The sequence below is a fragment of the Ascaphus truei genome, chromosome 2 (genome assembly GCF_040206685.1).
Source record: "Ascaphus truei isolate aAscTru1 chromosome 2, aAscTru1.hap1, whole genome shotgun sequence".
Lineage (NCBI taxonomy): Eukaryota > Metazoa > Chordata > Amphibia > Anura > Ascaphidae > Ascaphus > Ascaphus truei.
Window position 1 is genome coordinate 204,828,868 of NC_134484.1, and position 25,004 is coordinate 204,853,871.

General features: G+C 41.9%; 1 protein-coding gene across 5 annotated transcripts in view; it reads left to right on the forward strand.

The window, feature by feature from the left end:
* PIGN (phosphatidylinositol glycan anchor biosynthesis class N) overlaps positions 1 to 25,004 on the forward strand; it is a 318,676-nt gene that overhangs the window by 227,866 nt on the left and 65,806 nt on the right. For all 5 annotated transcript variants that reach the window (XM_075585879.1, XM_075585877.1, XM_075585878.1 and 2 more), the window contains 2 exons: positions 4,556 to 4,598; positions 20,658 to 20,710. In XM_075585879.1, coding sequence (XP_075441994.1) covers positions 4,556 to 4,598; positions 20,658 to 20,710 — 96 coding nt within the window. The remainder of the gene's footprint in view (positions 1 to 4,555; positions 4,599 to 20,657; positions 20,711 to 25,004) is intronic.

Here is a 25,004-nt window from a genome sequence, read left to right on the forward strand (position 1 = left end):
AACGGCTTTCTCTTCCCAAATAAATATTTATTAGAATGTATGCAGAGAAAAAAATCAATCAATGGACGCTTCCATTCTTCAACTATATATGAGTATAGAATAATCAATCTCCCTCTTTTGATAAAATGATTCTTATCAATTTAATGCTGACACATTTCAGAAAGACAAGTGGGGAAACTGCAGCGCTCCCCTAAAATGCTGATTATTACAACAAACAAGCAGTAATAGGGACTTGAAAAATGGTCAAACACTAGCACTTGAATGTATCCTCCAGATAGCAGCTCAACCTTGAAAGAAGGATCCATCCTTGATCTTCAGTGGTACGTGGTCAGAGAAGAGCGGTGAGCGCATAAAAAACAACAAAAGAATGATAAGCAAAAAGAATGTGCGACCACAGACAAGGGGATGGCAGGGTGTAATAAAAATACTAATAATAGCTCAACACATACGGGCATGTGTGAGCCCCTCCTATCATAGTTTCTTTCAGCTCTTGCCTCAGAAAACGATCCCTGTCACATCGGGGATGAACAGCTTGTGGCTGTCTCCCCCTGTTTGGTACTTCTTGAGAGGGATTTCCCCGTGGGAACCAGCTGTTCATACCCGATGTGACAGGGATCGTTTTCTGAGGCAAGAGCTGAAAGAAACTATGATAGGAGGGGCTCGCACATGCCCGTGTTAGTTGAGCTATTATTAGTATTTTTATTACACCCTGCCATCCCCTTGTCTGTGGTCGCACATTCTTTTTGCTTATCATTCTTTTGTTGTTTTTTATGCACTCACCGCTCTTCTCTGACCACATTTCAGAAAGAAATGTAGCAGGCAACACCAGGCACTCTAGTATTTGTTTTCTGATATTTTATGTTTTTAGACAAGCCCATGTCATAGAAATGGGCTTTACCTAGGAAGTGTTGCAATACAGATCCAGAAAGGTCACTAGTGCAGATGAACCAAAATGCAGTAATAAGGGCTGGCAAGTAAGTCATCTGGAGTCATGGCAGGTGACAGACAAACAAGCAGGAATCAAAGCATTCTGTCTCAGAAACTCGGATATTAGGCCAGGTTAAGGCCATTTTTTAATTGAAGTCGTAAAGGGTGCATCTAATTAGGTGTAATTGAAAATAGGTATAGCAGCAGGTGGCCAGCATACTAATCATGGGCGAATAATCTAGATAGCAATAGCAACTGGCCAGCCTCTAAAATGGCTCAGTGGGAACTTCCCTGCCCTTGTAAACTAGGGTTACTGGTTAAAGAAACCAGTGCCACCCTCCACTCATCAGAAATTCATATGTTGACGTTGTAGATATTCATGTTTCAATCGATGGCTGCACAGAGAAACAATGACAAATACATTGTTATCATCAACTGATTAGAGACCATATACCATATTTACTAAGCAGTCTTCTGCCATAAGACATCTTCCAGCCCTGAAAGACACCTGCAGGCTCTTCAACCACGTTCTCCCAAAGGGGCCAGATCAGAAAATACATTAGGAGTGGAAGGGCCACAAGAGTATTGTATAATTTAGGATACATTTAAATACCTATAAATGCTTGAAAATGTTTAAAGCATAATACTTTTTAACATCTCTACCTTATATATGTACACACATTTACCTTACAAGCTATTTTTAGTGTGGCCAAAAGTCACTTAGCTGCCTGCACCTACAATCAAATTAGGAGAAGCAGGCAATTCAAGATTCCACGGGCCACTGCAAGAGACCCTTTGCAGGCCACCAGTTTAAAAGCCCTGCCATAAAGCCTATCAATGGGCTATAAGATGTCCTCCAGTAGCTGACTTACTGTATGGCAAGACTGCTCAGTAAATATGGACCTATACAGATGCAGCGGCCATTATTTTAACAAATCACGCGGTGTATACCTCGGAATACCCATGTCATGGCGCGGGATTTCTTCCAACCGTACCGCCTTAAAACGCGAGTGCATAAAATGGCATTTTAGTGTTCTGGTTTTTAAACACCTGAAATTGACACAGTAGCACAGTAGCACAGTACTATACACATTATAATTCATTAATTTCATTGCACACAAAGAAACAGAAACCATGAAATTCAAACAAAGCAACCGCGATAAACCTGTGTGCCTGGGGTGATTGGCCACGTTCATGCCGCGTGGAGTACAGCAGCGCACACTAAAACGGCGCCGTGATTTGTTAAAATAATGGCCGCTGCATCTGTATATATTTTTAGTTTGCAAAAAAGTAATTTTCATTCCTTTGTCACGTACTGTAAGTCATGTAAAGACTACATGGTGTAATTTGCAAAGGTTGTACAATTTCCAATAAAACGAACTAAAATGTGTTTTCCCCAAACATTAAAGAACAATGAATTAACATATTCTACACTGTTGAGATTGGGCTACTGCTGCTTTCTCATATGAGAAATAGCCATCAGAACCAGTTACATCTATTGTGATCTGTGGAACTCAACGTTTGGAATTACAAACTTCAGTCACATTCTGACCTGCATATTCATCAGTGAATTGTTTGTATCCATAACAGAATTGTACCCAAAATAAGAGATCTTTCCAAAACACATTTCACCCCAGACATTATAATTACAAAGTTATTGGTGACTTCAGATCTTGTATCTGCAAACAGAGTCAATGCCTTGGTTCAAGAACAATAAAGGCTGTTTTTCAGAAAGCAACAGAGATCATGTTAATGGATGCGTGTTGTGGTTTGAAGGGTTTAAACTTGTATTAAACAGAAATAGTGTTATCCCCTACAGCTTTTCTGTACATACTCATTATTGTCACACTAATCAGAATAATTATTTGCAAGTTTACATATAGTATTCAGTTATATTTCTTTCTAGCAGTAACTGTTCAGATGCATAAATAACTGGAAAACAAACATTAACGATTTTACAGTAGTAAGAAAATACGCACATTAGTTAATAATGTAATATTTGCAGTGATATATGTTTTTAAGTGACCTATGCTTCTTAGTTGCCTCAAAAAGCCTGTGTATTTTTACAGTAGATCTCTGTATACTTTGTTATATTGCCAAGTGTTTACTTATAACTGCTACAGTATATAATAATCAAAAGCACTTTGGAAATATTTATTTTTCCAGAAATGAATAAGTACACCTATTTATTCAATTCATTACTTGTCCGTGATGTAGTTGTAAAACAGTCCTCAGGTTTATTTTTGTAACTGTTTTCTGACACAGTGCGTGTGTTTGTGGCTGGGAAGAGGTTAACTTTTGTAAGCTCAAAATGATTGTTTTTTTTTTTCTTATATAGTTTCAGCTCCTTTGATCTTTAATTTGCCAAATTAGGCTAGTAGAGTATTGCAGGTCTTCATTAGGTTGGAATAGATGGATGCCAACATTGTCACGCATTCCAGCCCCAAGAAGCTGACCGTCTAACTTAAGGACAAACACAAGTAGGGCAAATAAGTAGTGAAGATATCAGTGAGAGGACCATCCTATTAGAGCAGGAGGCAAAGGAGCAAGTGTAGGTAATTAATCAAAACTACAAGTCTTAGTAGCACTCAACCACCATATATCCCATGATTTATACTCCAAGAAAACATCATAGACATATCCAATTAACTTCCTCCTATTTGCATTTCATGGTGCTGCTAAGTTGTACAATTCCACAGTTAACTTTGCACTCTGTTAGCCAAGTATGTACATTGGTGTCATTCTTCTCACGGGTCGGTACTGCACTCATATAGTTGTGGGAGCAGTCTAGCTAAACATTCAGGCAAACAAAATACAGGATGAAGAAGCCAGGCGCAGAACAATGCATGGAGCTCTCTGTTGCTGGATAGAGAAGATGTTAGTCTCATTCATTTGAATGGAACTGATCCTTGTATCATACTGAACATGAAACGATGTCAAGAGAAAAAGTCCATCTCTCAAAACAGCTGTTGGCTACATAGTAGAACCCCAATGCATCAGTGTGCTACTGTGGGTATGCTGATCCTGTTACCTATGATATATATCAACACACACTCCCATCTCTCCCAACTGCACAACCTATTCAAAGATACTGCACCTGATTTATAAAGGTGTAGCATTCCCTCTGTAGACAATGGTGATTTTGGATTTCATGAATATTGTGCTGAATCATGCACCCGTTTTCCTTTCAGTTTTGCAACCGGGGAGACTTAGAATTTTAATGTGAAAGGATTAAACGCTGAAGCTTTAACAGCTCAATTGGGCGCAATAGCACTTTCTCTTTTCCTCTTCATATGCATCCCAAAGGATCGTGTGTAAACTTCAATTGTGTGAGAGTAGCAATGGTATTAAGAGTGAGAGCAAATGCCATTCCTCAGGGAGAGCAGTCTGCATTCAAGGCCCGGAGATGGGGAAATTGAAGGTCTTTTGGACACTGATGGGGAGGGCATTTCAAAGATAGGGATCCAGTATGGAAAAAACATAGGGTACGAGAGACATTATTGGTTATGATATACGTTTATGCCTTATATACAGTAGTAGTTTTGTTTAAATAAATAAATAAAAAAAACCAGTGTGATCTCCCCCCCCCTCTCTCTGTTTTAATACCATTTTGCTTTCTCTCTTTCAGTCTTTTTCTCATCGTTCTTGTGATATCGGACATTATGTCAATGGTAAGCCACAGTTAGAAATTGTGTCAATAAAGCAGGCAGGCTGTGCTCCAATAACTCATTGTACAATATTCATAACATTACAGCGCTGAAGCCATTGTGTTTGTTTTGCAGAATGGGACAGGCATAAGCAGAAACCTTCTCAATAAATTCTTTCACATTCTGCAATCAGTCACAGTCCATAAATATGATGTTGCAAGTGGAAAGGTCCAGCAGGACACTTCAATTGTTTTTTCTGATTCATTTCGTTAAAGAAAACATTTTAAAACACAACTAGGAGCTGTTGCGAATGTGCACATATTTATTTATTTTTCTACCTTAAAATAATCTGTTAATACAATGAGGCAGGAAGTGTGTTTTTCAACAGTTTATTTGTTTGTTTTTTTAGTCTTCAAACAACATCCCTTCCATAAAAATCTAACATCTGCTTCTTTCAAGTACAAATGAGTTCAAGGTGAAGCATCATTAAAAGCATCAGCTGGTATAAATACTAGAGCAGGGAGCACATTTTGGGAGGAATTACTTTACTTTGAAATTAAAATAATTTATTGCAAACAAAGTAGACTTTTATAACTGCTTAATTGACTGGCGCTGCCGAAATCAACGGTACAGTAGAACAGATAGGATTTCACATCTGAATAACATTGCAGCTACCTAGCATGCTAATGCAGTGCCGGATGTGAATTAGAACAGTTTAAATTCATTGCCTCATAGCATGCTGCATAGATTTATTTTACTATCTGTTGTGCAAGAACACATAGTTAGACATAACTGCATAGTGCTGGAAGGTACAGTATTCAGTAACACATCTGCATTTTTTTGGAAGTGAAGGGACTCATTTTGAAAAATCTGTTTTTATTGACTTCTTTAATTTCATTACAAGTGTCCGTTCACATTCCATTCCAACACTGAAGGAACTCATCAGTCACATCAGGGCTATTCAACTAGTTTCTTAAAGGTGCCACACCACCAAAAATGTACTAGAAAGTCCAGAAGAGTATTGTAACTGTAAATGCATTAAAAAAAAGACTCCCAAATTATTATACCTCAATGTTTTGCAAACATTTAAAACAACTTTATCATATATATTTACATGAGCGGCTATGGCGGTCTACTTTTCAGCAGATTGCTGGCTGCAAAAGTGGGGCAAAAGTAGTGCACAAATTAAAAGAAATTCCGTTGAAACCAATGGGATTTATTTCTTTGATAAACATTTTGTTTTCGCACTGGTTTTGCCCCACCTGTGCAGCTGGAAAACTAAAGCTAAATAAGGACTTATTGCAGGCCATATTTGGCATGTGGGACGAGTGTAGAAGAGCGTGGTTGTGCATGAACAGACGTGCAATATGTTATTTGCCATATTTTAGTGATTTACTGTTGTATAGAGAGAAAAAAAAGAAGCATGTAATTTGTAGGCCAGCGATATATAACTATACAGTAAATCAGCACAAGGCAACCGGGGGTGTACTGTCATACCTCAATAATGCAGTAAAGATACTGACAGATCATTACACTGATGGGAGGCATATTAAATATTACAAATGAATATGTCTTCATAATCAACCCAACATGATGAACACAGGACTCTTCATTTTCGGAGTATGCCACACTGAAACACTATACCTCAAGTTCCTGAAAGCTCTATGTCCCATTCATTTCAATGGACTATGTGCCCCCCGACATTGAAAAGTGTCTTCTGGGATAGCACCGCTTAGTAACTATGGACATATATCTTCTACGTGTCAAATAGCCCTATTAGACGTTAGCAGGTCAAATAAATACCATGTCTGGTCTTTTTTTATAAGATCCCGATTTCCTGTATTCCTTAGTCCTCTTTGTTCTAGCTATCTACAAGATAAGATTGGATTTGTTTAATGTTCTTGATAATCCGCACACAATGGACTCTTGATTGTATTTTTTGTCTGTAACCATGTGAAAAAAGCTTATGATTGTTATATATATATATATATATATTGTGACAAACGCCCCTCTTTTGTAGTGCTGACGTCTGTCTGGGTTCTTCCCGACACAGTCTTCTAGGGTTATTTAATACAAAAACAGGATCATGCAAAGTATTAAGCTGCTTAACTCAGGCTTCTGCCTGCTTTATTTTCATCCAAGTAAGGTACTGCAGCTTTAACATGTGTAGGTTAGAGGTACTCAGATACTTTCATTCAGCAGTTCACTCATTTCATTGTTACAGTATTTCCCACACTGTTATTTCAAGTAAAAAGAAACCAAATTATATAAACAAAATCCTATCCCTTTCAGGGATCTAACTACACATCAAAATCAGTCTCTCTAACAGCTGCTGGCCAACTAAACTGGTTCCCCAGCTTAAAACAATGCTCTCTCATTTAGGGTCACAAGATACAGCACAGTCTTTTAGCAACAGCAGTAACCATTTGTTTGTCTTATCTGTTTGGGGTGTCCAGGCAAATCCTCTGGTACTGTGATACGTGGAGAGGCCGTCAACCTCGATACTGGATGCAGGAGAGTAGCGACACCCCCAGCCCCCAGGCTCCAAGGAGAGAGAGAGAAATGCAAAACCTCTCTGCTCTAAATACCTGTGCATGTGATTAGAAGAGCAGGTGAGGGAGAACTAGAGCCATTGTAATCTGTGGTCTGGATTTTCCATCCAGCTGCCCGAGTTAATGGGAAGCTGTGGAACGGATCATTAACTATTCCTGCACTTTCTGCTCTAAAATGGGGCAGAAAGCTGCCTAACATCTTTGGACTATGTCACATATCCCCCTCCCCAGCTCACACCTACTGGGGTGAGCGGCCATGGACCTCACTGGGGTGAGCGTCCTACCTGAAATACTTGAGCTAACTCCTCAGTACAACATTAAGTATTTACATGACACGAATATGAACTTTTCCCACGGCAATTATGGACAATAGGTTTCGTCATAAGAGACTATATTTGTCAAACATATTTTGTTGCTCTCTATTAGGGAACTATTTTGAAAAATAAGTGTCTAGCACACATTCTTACAACCCAGGATATGCTAAATATATTCAGAAAACCAGACAATTTCTATTACCTCCCTGGGTTGTTATACTCTAGAATATGAACCTCATTATATAATTTACCAACTGAAAGGGCCATCAACCCTGTATATTAATTTGTAGTTTAGCTACATTTTCAACACAGAGAACCAATATAACATTGTAATATTGACAAAATGCTTATTTGCATAGTTAAGTGTCCGTGACATAGTCCACACGTGTAATAACAAAAAAAAAATATCGGTCAATTCCCCAAACTTTTTTTTTTTTTTTTTTTTTTTTGACTTCCAGTCTATTGCATCCTTTGACTTTATTTCATAGCCCGCTGCAACCTGCAAATGACTGGACTGTTTCTTTAGCTTCTGATGAGACCCTTGGACCAGATTCTCCTTGGCTCCACAGTGTGGTCCAGATTGGTGAGATATGGAACTATTCAGGCGCCGTGTTAACCTTCGTTGTTTTTTCTTTTCAATCTTTGATTTCCCTTTTGTGGCCATTACCAGGCCTCTGGGTTTTGGAGACCTAGTTGCCTCTGTACAAACGTAGTCCATATTAACCACGTCATCAGGATCTGTCAACAAGTTTGTGTTTTCAGGAACTGCCACCCACTTGGCTAAAACATCTTCTGTGGTGTCCTGGGTGTGTCCACTAGTTTGATAATCTTCTGGACAAAGTAAATGAAATTGAGGATCTGGATTTTTGAATTCCAGATCAGGGAGTATATTCTCAGGAGGGTGCCTATCTGTTTCTGGAATAACAGCAGCACAATCAAAGTCAATTCTTTCTCCTTCCTCTTTGTCATCAGTGAGGGCATTGAGTTTACTTTCCCTGGTCTCCTTTTGTGACCGTGTCTCTTTTAGCCTTGGAATCTCTTTCTCCAACTTCATCTTTATAGCAAATCGTAATATTGCAACAGCATTGAAGATACACGTATAGGAACGTACAGCTTGCTTGGTTAGGAGGTAGGATTGATAGCCCGACTGAACCACTTTAGCCGCTTCTCCCATGTCCGTCATCTGTTTCAGAGCGAGGTTTAACTCTGTTTCATTTTCTCTATTCTTGACCTGCAGCTGCAGGTGCTCCTTCCGGGTCTTGTCCAGCTCCAGCTGCAGCCGGGCCCCCTCATTTGCCGTGTGGTCCAGCTGCTTGTAGATATCGGCCATCTCGCTTTTATAGCGCAGTGTCAGGCAAACCACCTGACGGACGGACACCTCCTCTCTCTTGGCGCACTGTATCTCGCGCTCAGCCATCTGCTTCTGCAGCTCTTCAACCTGATCGTGCCAGACCTCCCTCAGGGTCTTCACCTCTTTCTGGTGCTTGCTCTGGGTGTGCATCAATGCATTCTGTAGTGCTTCCTGCACTTCTAATTTTTCCTGAGTCAACTGTTTCTTTACTTTTTCTGCTTGGTCAGTCAAATCTGAATTTTCCAATTTCAGAGTCTCATTTTCTTGCTTTACAGTCTCTAACTCACTTAGGGCAATCTCATAGGTTTGCTTCAACATTCCCAGCTCTGTGTTCAGACCGTGGCCCTCCAGGCGTGAGTTTTGCACCTCTGTGCTGAGCGTGTGCACCTCTTGTAGAGCCTTCCCGTATTTCTGTTTTAGGATAGCAATCAATTTGTCAGACTTAATCTGTTTTTCATCCATGGTGGCAATTACGGTGTTGGCCTTTTCCAGCCTAGTCGTCACCTCTTCCAGCTCACTCCGTAAGAGAGACTCTGTTTTCTTCAAAGCCTCGTACTCCTGTAAAGCTGGAAGTATACACCTCTGTAACTCGGCGTTCGCTTCTCGCACCTTATTGTTAGATTCTTGCTCCTTCTTCCAACATTCTCGCTCCTTCATCAATCCCTGTCGCAGGACTTCATAATCATGGCGGGCAGCTTGGAGTGCAGAAACCAAAGCCTCTTTATCCTGGTTCAAGGATTCAGCTTCCCTTTGCTCCTCCTTTTCCTTTGCCACTGTTCCCGTGACAATTCTGCCGGTCACTCCGGTCTGCAGCACATCTCGGCGCCTTTCTGACGCATGTCCTGACAGCGCAGGTTCAAGTGGCTCGGTCACTTCCCCTGTGACTTGAGGAACAGTTTTCTTTTTCTTCTTTCTTTTTGCTTTATTAGCTCCAGAGATATCAGTGGTACTGGGCACACGCTCACTGGTATCAGCTTCCACATCTTGCTTGCACTCACAGGGCGTTGCTTGCTTTTGCAGCTGTTTGTCTTTGAAAATTTTGGGGCACATATCTTCCATGTGACCTACTTTATGACAGGCCCAGCATACTAAATTCATCTGTGGGTACGGCTCTCCTCCAGGGGCCACATACGAGTCATCATCATCATCATCATCATCGTATGGCCTGAAGGGACACTGTTTTTCATGATTATGTACATTACAAAACAAACATTTCACGTCGGCCATTTTAGAAGCCCGGCAGGGACAATTTGCTAGCTGCAATTTCACTCACTTCAGCAACTTGCATACAGCACTTGCTAGCTGCAAATTCACTCACTTCAGCAAAAGGCATTAGCTTTACAAACAGCACTTGCTAGATGCAATTTTTTTTTCTCTTCAGCAAAACATTTTGGTTTTCTGTTTGGGTTCAGGGTGCTATTGCATCCACACTTCGCACATTCTCTGTGTATGCTAGAAGCACAACTGATATACACAGTGGGACAGACTTCACTCATAGCATCTGTACTTTAGTTCAGCTGGGCGGCCATTTTAAACCCCCGCATTTATTTGCAAACCCACAGACTTTTAGTGTCTGCCCGCATTCTCCACCATATGTGACAAACGCCCCTCTTTTGTAGTGCTGACGTCTGTCTGGGTTCTTCCCGACACAGTCTTCTAGGGTTATTTAATACAAAAACAGGATCATGCAAAGTATTAAGCTGCTTAACTCAGGCTTCTGCCTGCTTTATTTTCATCCAAGTAAGGTACTGCAGCTTTAACATGTGTAGGTTAGAGGTACTCAGATACTTTCATTCAGCAGTTCACTCATTTCATTGTTACAGTATTTCCCACACTGTTATTTCAAGTAAAAAGAAACCAAATTATATAAACAAAATCCTATCCCTTTCAGGGATCTAACTACACATCAAAATCAGTCTCTCTAACAGCTGCTGGCCAACTAAACTGGTTCCCCAGCTTAAAACAATGCTCTCTCATTTAGGGTCACAAGATACAGCACAGTCTTTTAGCAACAGCAGTAACCATTTGTTTGTCTTATCTGTTCGTGGTGTCCAGGCAAATCCTCTGGTACTGTGATACGTGGAGAGGCCGTCAACCTCGATACTGGATGCAGGAGAGTAGCGACACCCCCAGCCCCCAGGCTCCAAGGAGAGAGAGAGAAATGCAAAACCTCTCTGCTCTAAATACCTGTGCATGTGATTAGAGGAGCAGGTGAGGGAGAACTAGAGCCATTGTAATCTGTGGTCTGGATTTTCCATCCAGCTGCCTGAGTTAATGGGAAGCTGTGGAACGGATCATTAACTATTCCTGCACTTTCTGCTCTAAAATGGGGCAGAAAGCTGCCTAACATCTTTGGACTATGTCACAATATATATATATATATATATATATATATATATATATTGTGACAGAAACCAGGGGTTGGTAATAAACTCCATATACAGGGCTCCCAGGATACTGAACAGTTTCTGTCCTGTCTGAGCTGAACAGGGCAGCCTCGTGGTACAGGCACTCCATTCCACAGTTTGTCTGCTGCCTGTTTTCTGTCACCTGTCATGCTGATTAGAGTTCAGGTATATAAGACCTGTTTCCTGTTTCCTCTGGGCCCCGCCCAAGAGCCTGGAAGGCTGCTGAACTGCAGAGGGGTGAGAAAGCCTCTTTCCCAAATCGCTTCATTCATTCTGTTAGTTTGTCTAAAGACTGCAAAGGTACTTATTTTGTTGGTGGAAGTGGACAAGCCACTTCCAACTCTGAGTCAGGGACATCTAAGTTTAAGTTATCGCTCAGACGAGCAGCTTTTTGTTTGGCTTTGTTTTCTGTTTAAACTGTGGCAGTCTCAGTGCCTGGGACTGAATAAACCAGGCATAGCCTGTTTAAAGGAACAGTACGTGACGTCTCATCATTTAACCTACCCTAAAAGACCGTGTTCTAACAGTCCCGGACAGACGGCGGAGCCCCGGAGTAAGCCGTTTGTCACATATGGTGGAGAATGCGGGCAGAACACTAAAAGGTCTGGGGGTTAAAGAACTTTAAAGAAAAAAAAAAAAAAAAAAAAAAGGTTTTTTTTTTTTCTCTCTCTCCAAACAAGATGGAAGACGTGGTGAGTGCGCTGGTACGCAATGTCGCTGTCCAGAGAGACGCGAATGAAGCCCTGCAACAGGCGAATGCAAACCAGCAAGAGACAAACCGCTTGCTGAAAGAGGAGCAACAGCGGTTCGCTCAGGGCTTACAGCAGGAACTCGAGATCCTGAGGGAGACTATCAGTAACCTTCCACTGGCAGCGGCAGCCCCAGTTCCGAAAATGACCAGGGCAAGCCACTACCTTCAGAAGATGGGACCCTCGGATGATGTGGAAGCCTATCTTCTCACGTTTGAACGCACGGCACAGAGAGAGGGATGGCCAGAAGCTGAGTGGGCGGGTCTAATCGCACCCTTCCTAAGCGGCGAACCCCAGAAGGCTTACTTTGATCTAGAGCCAGCCGAAGCTAACGTCTATGCAAAATTGAAGTTCGAGATCCTCGCCCGCCTCGGCGTAACCACGGCTGTTCGCGCCCAAAGGTTTCACGCATGGTCCTTCACGATGGATAAAGCCACCCGAAGCCAGATGTATGACCTCATCCACCTCGCCCGGAAGTGGCTACAACCCGAGATCAACTCAGCAAGCCACATCGTGGAACGGTTGGTCATGGACCAGTTCTTGAGGAAACTTCCCTCTGCCTTACGCCATTGGGTCAGTCGGAGTGACCCCCCCAATGCGGATGAGCTTGTGGCCCTCGTAGAAAGGTACAATGCAGCAGGAGAGCACCCGCAACCCACAGTCGTGGAGCAACCCCACTACCCGAGGTTCCAGGACTCTTCCAGAGACGGTAAAAGGGTACCGGGGTTAAGGGGAGCTGAAGAGCGGCGACCACCTTCACGCAGCACCAGCAACAGTGGTTCGCACACTAAGGGCAATAGCCAACATGGGGAGCCGGGAAAAGGCTCTAAGTGGGACACAGACTATGTACCTAAATGTGTAAATTGTCATGAGAGGGGCCACACAGCAAAAATCTGCCCACTAAATGATGAGCCCATGCAATGCAACAGCGTGGAACCTTATTCGCTGTTGTCCCAATGTATGGGCCCTAGCCCAGAGGACCCCTTGAATAACCATCTGTGGGCATTTGTAAAGGTTAATGGTAAGAGGGTTCGGGCACTTCTTGACTCTGGGAGTATGGTCACACTAGTGTCCGAATACCTATTGCCCATTAAGAAGACACAGGTAAACAGTTCACAAAGAGTGGCAATTTGTTGTATACATGGGGATAATCATGAATATTCCACTGTTGATGTTTTTTTTGAAACAGAATTTGGTTCTTTAGATTTCAAGGTGGGTGTTGTACCCAAACTGGCACATGATGTGTTAATAGGGACCGACTTTCCCCATTTTCTAAAAATGTGGTCCCCAGCTCAGAATAGCGCCCAGAGTTCAATAGCAGACCATAACGAAGTGTTAGAAGAAACAAATCCTTTCCCTTTTTCAGAAATGGAGGTTGACGAGGGCCCAAATAAGAAAGGGGAAAAGGAGGAGTGCTGTGAAATTCCCTTCCCCATCACTACTTTGGTAGGGAATACCCCAAATCAAGATGTAGATCAGGCACTTACCACCCCAGTACAGGATAAGACCCTCGCTGACCTAGAGGTCAGTCCTGGGAGTTTTAAGAAGGCCCAGTGGGAGGACCCCACATTAGCGGTAGCAAGGGGAAATATACGGGACCAGAATAGTACTCATGGCCAACCAGATAGGTCACTTGCTTACCCCTACTTCGAGGTAGAGAACGACCTAGTATATCGGGTTGATAAAAGAAAATCAGTTACAACTAAACAATTGTTGGTACCACGGACATTCCGTAACGTAGTATTACACCTCGCACATAGTCATCCATTGGGGGGACACCTAGGGGTGGAAAAGACAAAAGAAAAGGTTCTCCGAAGCTTTTATTGGCCTGGGGTTCTGGCAGAAATTACAAACTATTGTTCCTCATGCCCAGAATGTCAGATCACCGCCCCGTTCAAAGCATACCGCAGCCCATTGGTACCCCTTCCCATAATAGAGGTACCATTTGACCGGATTGCTATGGATCTAGTAGGACCCCTAATAAAGTCTGCTAGGGGACATCAGCATATATTGGTAATATTAGATTATGCTACCCGATATCCGGAGGCAGTTCCCCTACGTAGCACCTCTGCTAAAAACATAGCAAAAGAGTTAGTACTTCTGTTTTCCCGGGTCGGAATTCCTAAAGAGATCTTATCTGACCAGGGAACACCATTTATGTCCCAAGTAACAAAAGAGCTATGTAAACTCCTAAAAATCAAGCATCTCAGAACCTCAGTCTATCATCCACAAACAGATGGTTTAGTGGAAAGGTTCAATAAAACCTTAAAGAGCATATTACGCCGGGCGGTCGATAAGGATGGGAAAAACTGGGACTGTTTGTTACCATACCTGTTATTTGCCATTAGGGAAGTTCCCCAGTCATCCACAGGCTTCTCCCCGTTTGAACTATTGTATGGCCGACATCCAAGGGGCTTACTGGATATAGCCAAAGAAACTTGGGAACACGAGGTTACCCCTTACAGAAGTGTAATAGAGCATGTTGCCCAAATGCAGGACCGCATTGCTGCAGTCCTACCCATAGTGAGGGAACACATGGAGAAAGCTCAAGAAGCACAAAGGAATACGTATAATAAGGGTGCTAGGGTCAGAATTTTTTTTCCAGGTGATAGGGTACTAGTTCTGGTTCCCACCGTGGAGAGTAAATTCCTTGCTAAATGGCATGGGCCATATGAGGTCTTGGAAAGAGTGGGAGAAGTAAATTATAGGGTAAGGCAGCCAGGTAGGAGGAAACCTGAGCAAATTTACCATATAAACCTACTCAAGCCCTGGAAAGATAGAGAGGTCTTGTTAACCCTAGTACCCCCAGGTCCGTCAGAGAATCAAGAAACTGACCCAGAGGTTAGCATAGCTGAAACACTGTCCGTGCATCAGAAACGAGAGGTCCAGAGTTTAGTGAGAAGGAACAAAGAAATCTTCTCTACACAGCCAGGTAAAACTAACGTAATTAAACATGACATAGTCTCTGAACCGGGGGTCCGAGTTAACCTTAAACCGTACCGAATCCCAGAGGCCAAGAGAGAGGCTATAAGTTTAGAGGTTAAAAAAATGCTAAAACTAGGCGTAATTGAGGAATCCCAAAGTGGGTGGAACAGCCCTATAGTTTTAGTCCCAAAGCCAGACGGTACAACAAGGTTTTGTAATGACTACCGGAAACTAAACGCGGTGTCAAAATTTGATACTTATCCTATGCCCAGGGTGGATGAACTTGTAGAGAGACTGGGCAAAGCCCGATATCTCACAACCCTAGACCTAACAAAAGGGTACTGGCAGGTTCCCCTCACAGAAAGGGCAAAAGAAAAAACAGCCTTCTCAACCCCAGACGGCCTCTTTCAATATAAGGTGCTGCCTTTTGGCTTACATGGAGCTCCCGCCACATTCCAAAGAATGATGGATAAAATTTTAAAACCACATGTTCGGTACGCTGCCGCCTACCTGGATGATGTGGTAATCCATAGTGAAGATTGGCAGTCCCACCTTCCAAAGGTCCAAGCTGTGCTCGACGCAGTTCGGTCTGCTGGACTAACTGCTAACCCCGCTAAATGCACTATTGGTCTGGAGGAGGCCAAGTATCTGGGGTATTCTATTGGTAGAGGGTTACTCAAACCACAAACACTCAAAGTAGAGGCGATACAAAATTGGCCAAGGCCAGTCACAAAAAAACAAGTAAGGACCTTTTTGGGGTTAATTGGCTACTATAGGAGGTTTATTCCCAATTTTGCAACTAAGGCAACCCCACTAACCGACCTCACAAAAGCAAGAGGACCGCTAATGGTAAAGTGGTCCCCCGAAGCCGAACAGGCCTTTAGAAGCCTGAAAGAAGCTCTCTGTGCCCAACCAGTGTTGGTCACACCTGACTTCTCCAAAGAGTTCGTAGTCCAAACCGACGCATCTGAGGTAGGGCTGGGGGCGGTACTCTCCCAGGAGTCTCAAGGGGAGGAGCACCCCATCCTTTATTTAAGTAGGAAACTAAATCCCCAGGAGAAAAATTACTCCATAGTCGAGAAAGAGTGTCTCGCAATAAAGTGGGCTGTAGAGACACTCAAGTATTATCTGTTGGGGAGAAAGTTCCGATTGGTCACAGATCATGCACCCCTTACCTGGATGTGTCAAAATAGGGAGAAGAACGCTAGGGTGACCAGGTGGTTCCTAAGCCTACAGCCCTTTAAATTTTCTGTGGAACACAGGTCGGGGCACAAACATGGCAATGCCGACGGGTTGTCAAGGATGCACTCCCTAATATCCATGGTCGCTCACCCCTCGAGGTCTGAGCTGGGGGGGAGGATATGTGACAGAAACCAGGGGTTGGTAATAAACTCCATATACAGGGCTCCCAGGATACTGAACAGTTTCTGTCCTGTCTGAGCTGAACAGGGCAGCCTCGTGGTACAGGCACTCCATTCCACAGTTTGTCTGCTGCCTGTTTTCTGTCACCTGTCATGCTGATTAGAGTTCAGGTATATAAGACCTGTTTCCTGTTTCCTCTGGGCCCCGCCCAAGAGCCTGGAAGGCTGCTGAACTGCAGAGGGGTGAGAAAGCCTCTTTCCCAAATCGCTTCATTCATTCTGTTAGTTTGTCTAAAGACTGCAAAGGTACTTATTTTGTTGGTGGAAGTGGACAAGCCACTTCCAACTCTGAGTCAGGGACATCTAAGTTTAAGTTATCGCTCAGACGAGCAGCTTTTTGTTTGGCTTTGTTTTCTGTTTAAACTGTGGCAGTCTCAGTGCCTGGGACTGAATAAACCAGGCATAGCCTGTTTAAAGGAACAGTACGTGACGTCTCATCATTTAACCTACCCTAAAAGACCGTGTTCTAACAGTCCCGGACAGACGGCGGAGCCCCGGAGTAAGCCGTTTGTCACAATATATATATATATATATATATATATATATATATATATATATATATATATTTGCTACAGTGTGCTTTAGGGTTTATTTCAGACTAGACCCCAAGTGTATTTTTCTCCTTCCTCAGTTAATTTTTTCCATCGGCTATGTGAATAATTTTCGCCATTTTTTTGTGCCCTCGGTAAATGAGCACCATTGATGTAATATTCTTATCTCATGGCGAGAAACGCCGTGTTGGATGATTTACTGCAGTGATGGGCAACCTGATCCAGTAAGAAATTAATAAATGATCACCGGGGCTCCTCTACCAGTGTCCCAAGATAACTTTACAGACAATATTGGAGCTAATAATCTGCATATGTGTATCAAAGAGAATTAGTATTAATCATATGCAAGTCATATTACAGTATTGTAAACAGGCTGAAATGGTCGTTGGCCTGGAAGTTGCTATTCCTGGTAGGAGAACAATGTGTCATCTTTTGTTTCTCCGGACGTTCATTGAGAATGTCTGTGAATGGGGAGTATTGGTCAATAAGAGGTTTATTTACCATAGGCCAGCCCATCCTGTCCTTAGGGAGCGAATTACGATAAGGGGGGAGGAGATTGTAGGGCTCTGGCTGTGTAAACCCTTGTTGCAGATGTTGTGACATGAGACAAAAGGGAATAGCTACAGGAAATCAAACATCCAGTCTTTGAACACAATATTAACTAGCAAACTTTAACAAAATGATTTAGAAATACATACTGGGGTCAATTATTGCTAAAAAAAACAATTACCATCAGTCACCCAGATGTAGCTCCTTAAACATGTCACTGCCATTAATACCAAAAGGAAATGTCTCTTTAAGCAGCAAATGGTCCTTTTTTATACCCTAATAAACTTTCCCTTTGACAAGAATGTAAACCATCTGAGCCCAACCTATTGATTATCTTCTATAGTTCATAGCAATGCAGTCATCAGATACAGCACTTTAGCTTGTCATGCCTGGGACACACAGTATCAAAGACCTTATTAACATCTACATCAAGTAAAAAAGTTCTGGAAGTGTCCTTTGATAAATTCTTTAGTTTCTCAAATGTGCTAATTCTGCCACTTTTACTTACCTCCCTGAGTTTTTTGGGCTCCTTGTGCATTGTGAGTATCATTCTAAAGCTTTTCATTATTGAGGTTTCATTAAAAGAAAAAATACTTTGAGCTGGAGGTCAGCACAAAGCATCTACAGCATACACCGTACAATCTCTGAGAACGTCTATTTGATAGGTGGGACCCTGGTACAAGGATGTCCACAAGGTATTTAGGTAGTTAGAGCAAACTAAATTGTATTGGCAAAAAAGGCACCGCTTAAGGAGAGTTATGTATCAAAGTCAAGAAAGTGCGGAAAGAAGTTTGTTTTGACACATTGCTCAATTTACTGCTTGCATTTACGTCTGACGTTTGAGTTTCCTACATGTGATGAATACTGTACTTCAGTATTAGGTGATACCTTTTTTATTTGGACTAACCATTGATATTAGACAAGCTTTCGAGAGTTCTCTCTTCCTCAGGATGGGTAATACTGATTTACACGAGTCCACACAAATCTACTTACTACACATGATGCAAATTACTATCCAGTAAAGTTTACACGTCAGACTTGGCAGATTTTTTTAATGCAAACACAGATTAAAAATCATTACGCACAGCGATGCATCGTTTGATACATCTCATAGTGCATGCACCAAGTAACCCCCCTAACTCCTATTGCCACTCCCCTCCCGCAACCTGACTTACATGGCGCACAACTTCATACATTGACACAAAGCAATGCAACACAAAAATGATGCAATTTGTGTCAATTTTACGCCACATTTGCCTTGATGTAACAGCCCCATAATCAATGTTCTGGGCATCTTAAAATCCTTCTATATGGGACCTAAAATTAAAGCCAAGAGCCCCTCTTGCAATAAGTAGATAACACCATTGAATTTCATACCAAAATAATGTGTTAAATACTTTTGCTTCACAAACTGTAACTTAAAGGAGCACTTTCCCCCCAGGAAGCAGGGAGTGTGTGCGGCGCTGAACCGTGTTAATTTCAGCTTTGGGTACCCCCTGATTCCAGATATCATTATCGGGGGAAGGATAAAGAAAATGGCGGTTTATATCCCCCACATCACACGAGCCAATAGGCAACAGCACAATTTGCCGCGTCTCCCTATTGGCTCACGTGACACAGGGGATTTAAACAACCAGGAAGTAGCAGCGGTTCAGCCGTGGCGACCTCCTGATTCTCACCCATGTTAAAAGAAAAACGTATGATGCATTCAACTTGGAATTCACCTTTAAGCTTGAAATTGCACAAGGCTTGATAAGTCTATAAAGTCAAGTCTCTGTTCTCTAGCTGCTATAGCTATTCTTTTCATTAGAGACCATGATCCCTTATAGAAACACAGTCATTGGGTGTGTACCGCATGTATTTTCTGAATACCTTTTATACAATTGTATCCGTGCTAAACTTGTTTACCTGGCTTTCTAGCACTTGGTATATACAGCGATTGGAATGCGCTGCAGGCAGTCTTTAAGACCAATATTAAATGTTAAAGCCAGCAGAATGTTTTTGTTGCTTGTGTTGGTAAATGACCCTTTTGTGCCAGCAGATGCATGATGTGAGGGATGTAACACATTTTGGCATCCTGGGCTGGGGCTGAGGGCTCATTTTACCGTAAACAGGATGGAAGTGATTTGGTGCTTTATAAACATCATGCACACAGATGAACTAAAATCATATTGATACATGTACTCCACAAAAACACAAGTAAACACACAGATTGAGAGCCTATTTTCCTAAAATATTCCACAGTGTAAAACCAAAGTATTTCACTTGGCTGCTTCTGCAGCTGTTTTTTGATGCTGCTTTCTCGTCGTGCATATGATATCGCTTTTTTAAAATATTGATGTTTTTTATGCCATCTTGAAGCTTGTATTTTACTTCCCGCTATTAAGCTGCCTAAGTGACACTAAAGTGCAATCAATGTGACGGACAGTTATATTTTTAATAATAAACATTGTGTGTGTTTATGTACATATATATATATATATATATATATATATATATATATATATATATATATATATATACACACACAATATACAATATATACACACAATATATACACACAAACACACATACTCTGTGTACAACATGCTATTTTGTATTTTGCATTCACTCCAGCAAAAAAAAAAAAAATGCCCATGATATAGCATAGTAGCTCATTGAAGAAAAGTGTTAGTGTAGTGAACACAGACAAAGTTATGGCAATGCACTCATTTCACGTCAAAGCTTAATAATAATAATAATAATACAGCTCAACCCCCTTATAACGCTGTGCTTGGGGTCCAAAGAATCACATTGCATTAAAAGCGGATCGTGTTAGAAATAATGCACAATTGTATGCATTGTTCAATAAAGTATTTAAGATACCAATAATCGAGTTGTAAAGTATTCATAAATATGAAAATTGGGAGCCACGCTTGCATCGCGTTATAAGCGGATTCGCGTTGTAACGGATCGCGTTATAACAGGGTTGAGCTGTAATAATACTGTTTTGCAAGTCATGGCCAGACCATAAGTGGCCACTGAAAAGACAGCATTTTATCTTGTTTCAACGTGATAGCATTTTGATAATCTTTATAGAAAGGTATCATGTGTTTTGTTTAAGAAATTGCAACCATGGCGTAATTCTTTCACTGTTAGAGTAGCTAGTGTTGCACATTCATTAAATGCAATGAAATAATGAAACAACTTTGGATCTTGTATTCGTATTTCATGTGTCCTGCATTTTCTTAATGTTATTTATTTATTTCCTTTTTTTTTTGCAGCATTTTTTCTTCCTGGTTAAAGATTATGGAAGTTGGCTGGATATTGGAACAAGGTAAAGCAGAAAAACAGCACGCAGACTGGGTTATTCATTAAATTACGTGCAGCTCGGTACACACTCGCACCGAAACTCCCATTGACTTCAGCTGGAGTTTCTGTTGATTGTACCCCGGTTGGCACGATCACATTTTAATGAATAGCCCCCAAATACTCAAAACAGCCTTGTAGATGCTGGAAGTTTTTTTTTTTTTAACTGAATACTCTGTACACGAACTTGACTTATTCCTGTGGTTAACACCCCTGCAAAATGGCTTGGCTCAAGGAGTCTACATCCAAAAAAGTTATGCTATTGTCCGTTTGCCACAGTATGTTATCTGGAAGCTAGACAGCTCACTTTGGACTTTGTTTGCTCACTTGCTGTGTCATTAAACAGCTTAAAGTTGATATCACTAGTATTTGTCACACTCAACAGTCATCATAGAGGGTGATTAAAATCCCTGACCCTCAGAATCTTAGCCATCTATTAGCACTGGTGCAGTTATTGTTTACTGAATTCATTGGCTTGTGCTCTTAATAGTAATTTGATTTCTAAACCTGGAACTTATGATTCTTGGATATTTTCACAACTCTTGTGCTAACACCTCCTCCTCCTCTATTGATCTCTCTGTGGGGGTACCTCAGGGCTCTGTCCTGGGACCTCTTCTCTTTTCTCTGTACACACTCTCTCTAGGTGACCTAATAACATCTTTTGGGTTTAATTATCACCTCTATGCTGACGACACACAAATATACTTTTCAACACCCGACCTTACACCTGCTGTACAAACCAAAGTTTCTGAATGTCTCTCTGCTATATCATCCTGGATGGCCCTCAGCCGCCTTAAACTCAACATGGCTAAAACAGAGCTCCTCATACTTCCTCATACTACCTCCCAAACCTGGCCCTACTACCTCCTTCCACATTACTTTTGGAACTACGATCATTCACCCAGTAGCCCAGTTGCCCAAGCCCAAGCACGCTGCCTAGGGGTCACACTCGACTCCTCTCTCACATTTGCCGCTCACAAAACATTTCTAAAACCTGTCACTTTTTCCTCCGCAATATAACAAAGATACGCCCTTTCCTCTGTTGCTCGACTGCTAAAACTCTGACTCAGGCCCTCATTCTCTCCCGTCTTGATTACTGTAACCTCCTGCTGTCCGGCCTTCCTGCCTCTCACCTGTCTTCCCTACAATCTATCCTAAACGCTGCTGCCAGAATCACTCTACTCTTTCCTAGATCTGTCTCAGCATCTCCCCTCCTGAAATCCCTCTCCTGGCTTCCGATCAAATCCCGCATCTCACACTCCATTCTTCTCCTCACTTTTAAAGCTCTACACTCTTCCGCCCCTCCTTACATCTCAGCCCTAATTTCTCGTTATGCACCATCCAGACTCTTGCGTTCTTCTCAAGGATGTTTTCTTTCTACCCCCTTTGTATCTAAAGCCCTCTCCCGCCTTAAACCTTTTTCACTTACTGCCCCACACTTCTGGAACGCCCTTCCCCTCAGTACCCGACTTGCACCCTCTCTATCCACCTTTAAGACCCACCTTAAGACACACTTGCTTAAAGAAGCATATGAATAGCACTGTGGATATTCTGAACACATGATACATAAAGCTTGGCCCCCTGCAGACGCACTTATCAGAACTCCCTCCTACTGTCTCTGCACGTTCTCCATACCTACCAATTAGACTGTAAGCTCCTCCGGGCAGGAACTCCTCTTCCTTAATGTTACTTTTATGTCTAAAGCACTTATTCCCATGATCTGTTATTTATATTATCTGTTATTTATTTGATTACCACATGTATTACTACTGTGAAGCGCTATGTACATTAATGGCGCTATATAAATAAAGACATACATACATTACCTGGATATTGCCCCAGAATTTCCAAGGCAAGTTTTAGAATACTCGTGGTTGCACCTGAATATGTCGTTCTTGTCCTTCCACTCTTTAATATGTGAGATACCATAACACCACAGGACACATGTATATCTATATTTATATAGCGCCGTTAATGTACATAGCGCTTCATAGCAGTAATACATGTGACAACATACTGTATACATACTTCAAATAACACATAATGGGAAGAAAGGGTTCAGACATAAAAGTAACATTTAGGAGGAGTCCTTGCCCCGAAGAGCTTACAATCTAATTGGTATGTAGGAAGAATGTACAGAGACAGTAGGAAGGTAAGTGCGTCTGCAAAGGGCCACGGTTGATGTATGAGGTGTATAGTATCAGCCACAGAGCTACTCATATGCTTCGTTAAGGAGGTGGGTTGTAAGATGGGTCTTAAAGGTGGATAGAGAGGGTGCTAGTCGGATATTGAGGGAAGGGCATTCCAGAGGTGTGGGGCAGTCAATGAGAAAGGTTTAAGACGGGAAAGGGCTTTAGACATAAAAGGGGTAGTGAAGACATTCTTAAGCAGAACGCAAGAGTCGGGCTGGTGTATAGTGAGAAATTAGGGCTGAGATGTAAGGAGGGGCAGAAGAGTGTAAACCCTTAAAAGTAAGGTGGAGAATTGAGTGTGTGATGCAGGATCCTCCCTAAGTCTCCTGGTCAGAAAGCGTATCGCACAGCAGATGCTAATGCCAATTATTGACTATGGAGACATAGTATATGGCTCGGCACCTCAAACCCACCTTAGCAAACTTGACACCCTCTACAATTCAATTTGTCGTTTTGTTCTCCAATGCAACTACAACACACATCACTGTGAAATGCTCAAAGAAGTAGATTGGTCAACACTAGAGTCTAGGCGCAAAGTTCACCTTTCCTGTCTTGCCTTTAAATTCTTCATGGGCAAGCTACCCAGCTACCTGAACAAGCTCCTCACCCGTACCACTTGCAGCACTTATCACCTGAGATCAGACTCCAAAAGACTGTTCATGGTCCCAAGGCTCAACAAAGTATCCGGTCGTTCCTCCTTCTCCTACCATGCATCCCAAAACTGGAACAACCTACCAGAGACTCTCACATCCACCACCAGTCTAAATTCTTTCAAATCTAAGGCTGTCTCACATTTTAACCTGGTCTGTAACTGTTTCATATGCTCATAATATATATTTTCTTTAACTGTGCATGCAATGTCTTGTATATAATGTATACCCTGTTCATTTATGTAACTGTACTTGTAACCATGTATTATTTGTTTTACTCTGTGCCCAGGACATACTTGAAAACGAGAGGTAACTCTCAATGTATTACTTCCTGGTAAAATATTTTATAAATAAATAAATAATAGGAAGCCAGGAAAGGAATCTCAGCAGGGATTTAGGAAAGACAGAATTAGGAAAGAGTAAAGTGATTCCGGCAGCAGCGTTTAGGATAGATTGTATGGGAGACAGGTGAGAAGCAGGAAGACTGGACAACAGGACAGAATGAGGGCCTGAGTCAGAGTTTTAGCAGTTGAGTAACAGAGGAGAAAGAGTGTATATTTGTGATATTGCAGAGGAAAAAAATTACAGGTTTTAGCTACCTTTTGAATGTGAGAAGAGAATGTCAGAGAGGAGTCGAGTGTGACCTCTAGGCTGCATGCTTGTAATACTGGATATATGATAGTACTTCCCAGTAATGTAGAAGGAGGTAGATGGGTCAGGTTTGGGAGGAAATATGAGCAGTTCCGTTTTTGACATGTTAAGTTTCAGTCGGCGAAGGGCCATGAAGGATGATATAGCAGAGAGACATTCAGACATTTTGGTCTGTACAGCAGATGTAAGTTCAGGGGTTGAAAAGTAAATTTGTGTGTAATCAGCATAGAGGTGTTATTTGAACCTAAGAGATGTGATTAGATCACCTAGAGAGAGTATTGTATGGTATGTCTTTATTTATATAGCGCCATATATGTACATAGCGCTTCACAGTAGTAATACACGTGGTAATCATATAAATAACAAATAATATAAATAACAGGTCATGGGAATAAGTGCTTCAGACATAAAAGTAACATTAAGGAAGAGGAGGGAATCCATTTAATAGAGCAGATAGGAGTCTAAAATGTGACTGTCACAGGAGACGAGCACTTTTAACACCTTTTAACCATACCGGGATCATTCATTAGGCAGAACAATATTCTTGAATAAATTGTGTTTATTCGGACAAGCCCGCAGACATACATGAATTACACAAAGTAAATACAGTACATACCAACTGGGGGCCTGGGGTTGAAAACTAGCCTCAAATAGGTGCTAGGTGCCTGCTTGGGAAGGCTTAACCTGACCAGGACCTCATCTCGGGCTACACGGTACTCTTTTCTGCGAGACCACACAACTGCGACCGCTTCGTTCAATTTTCAGAACT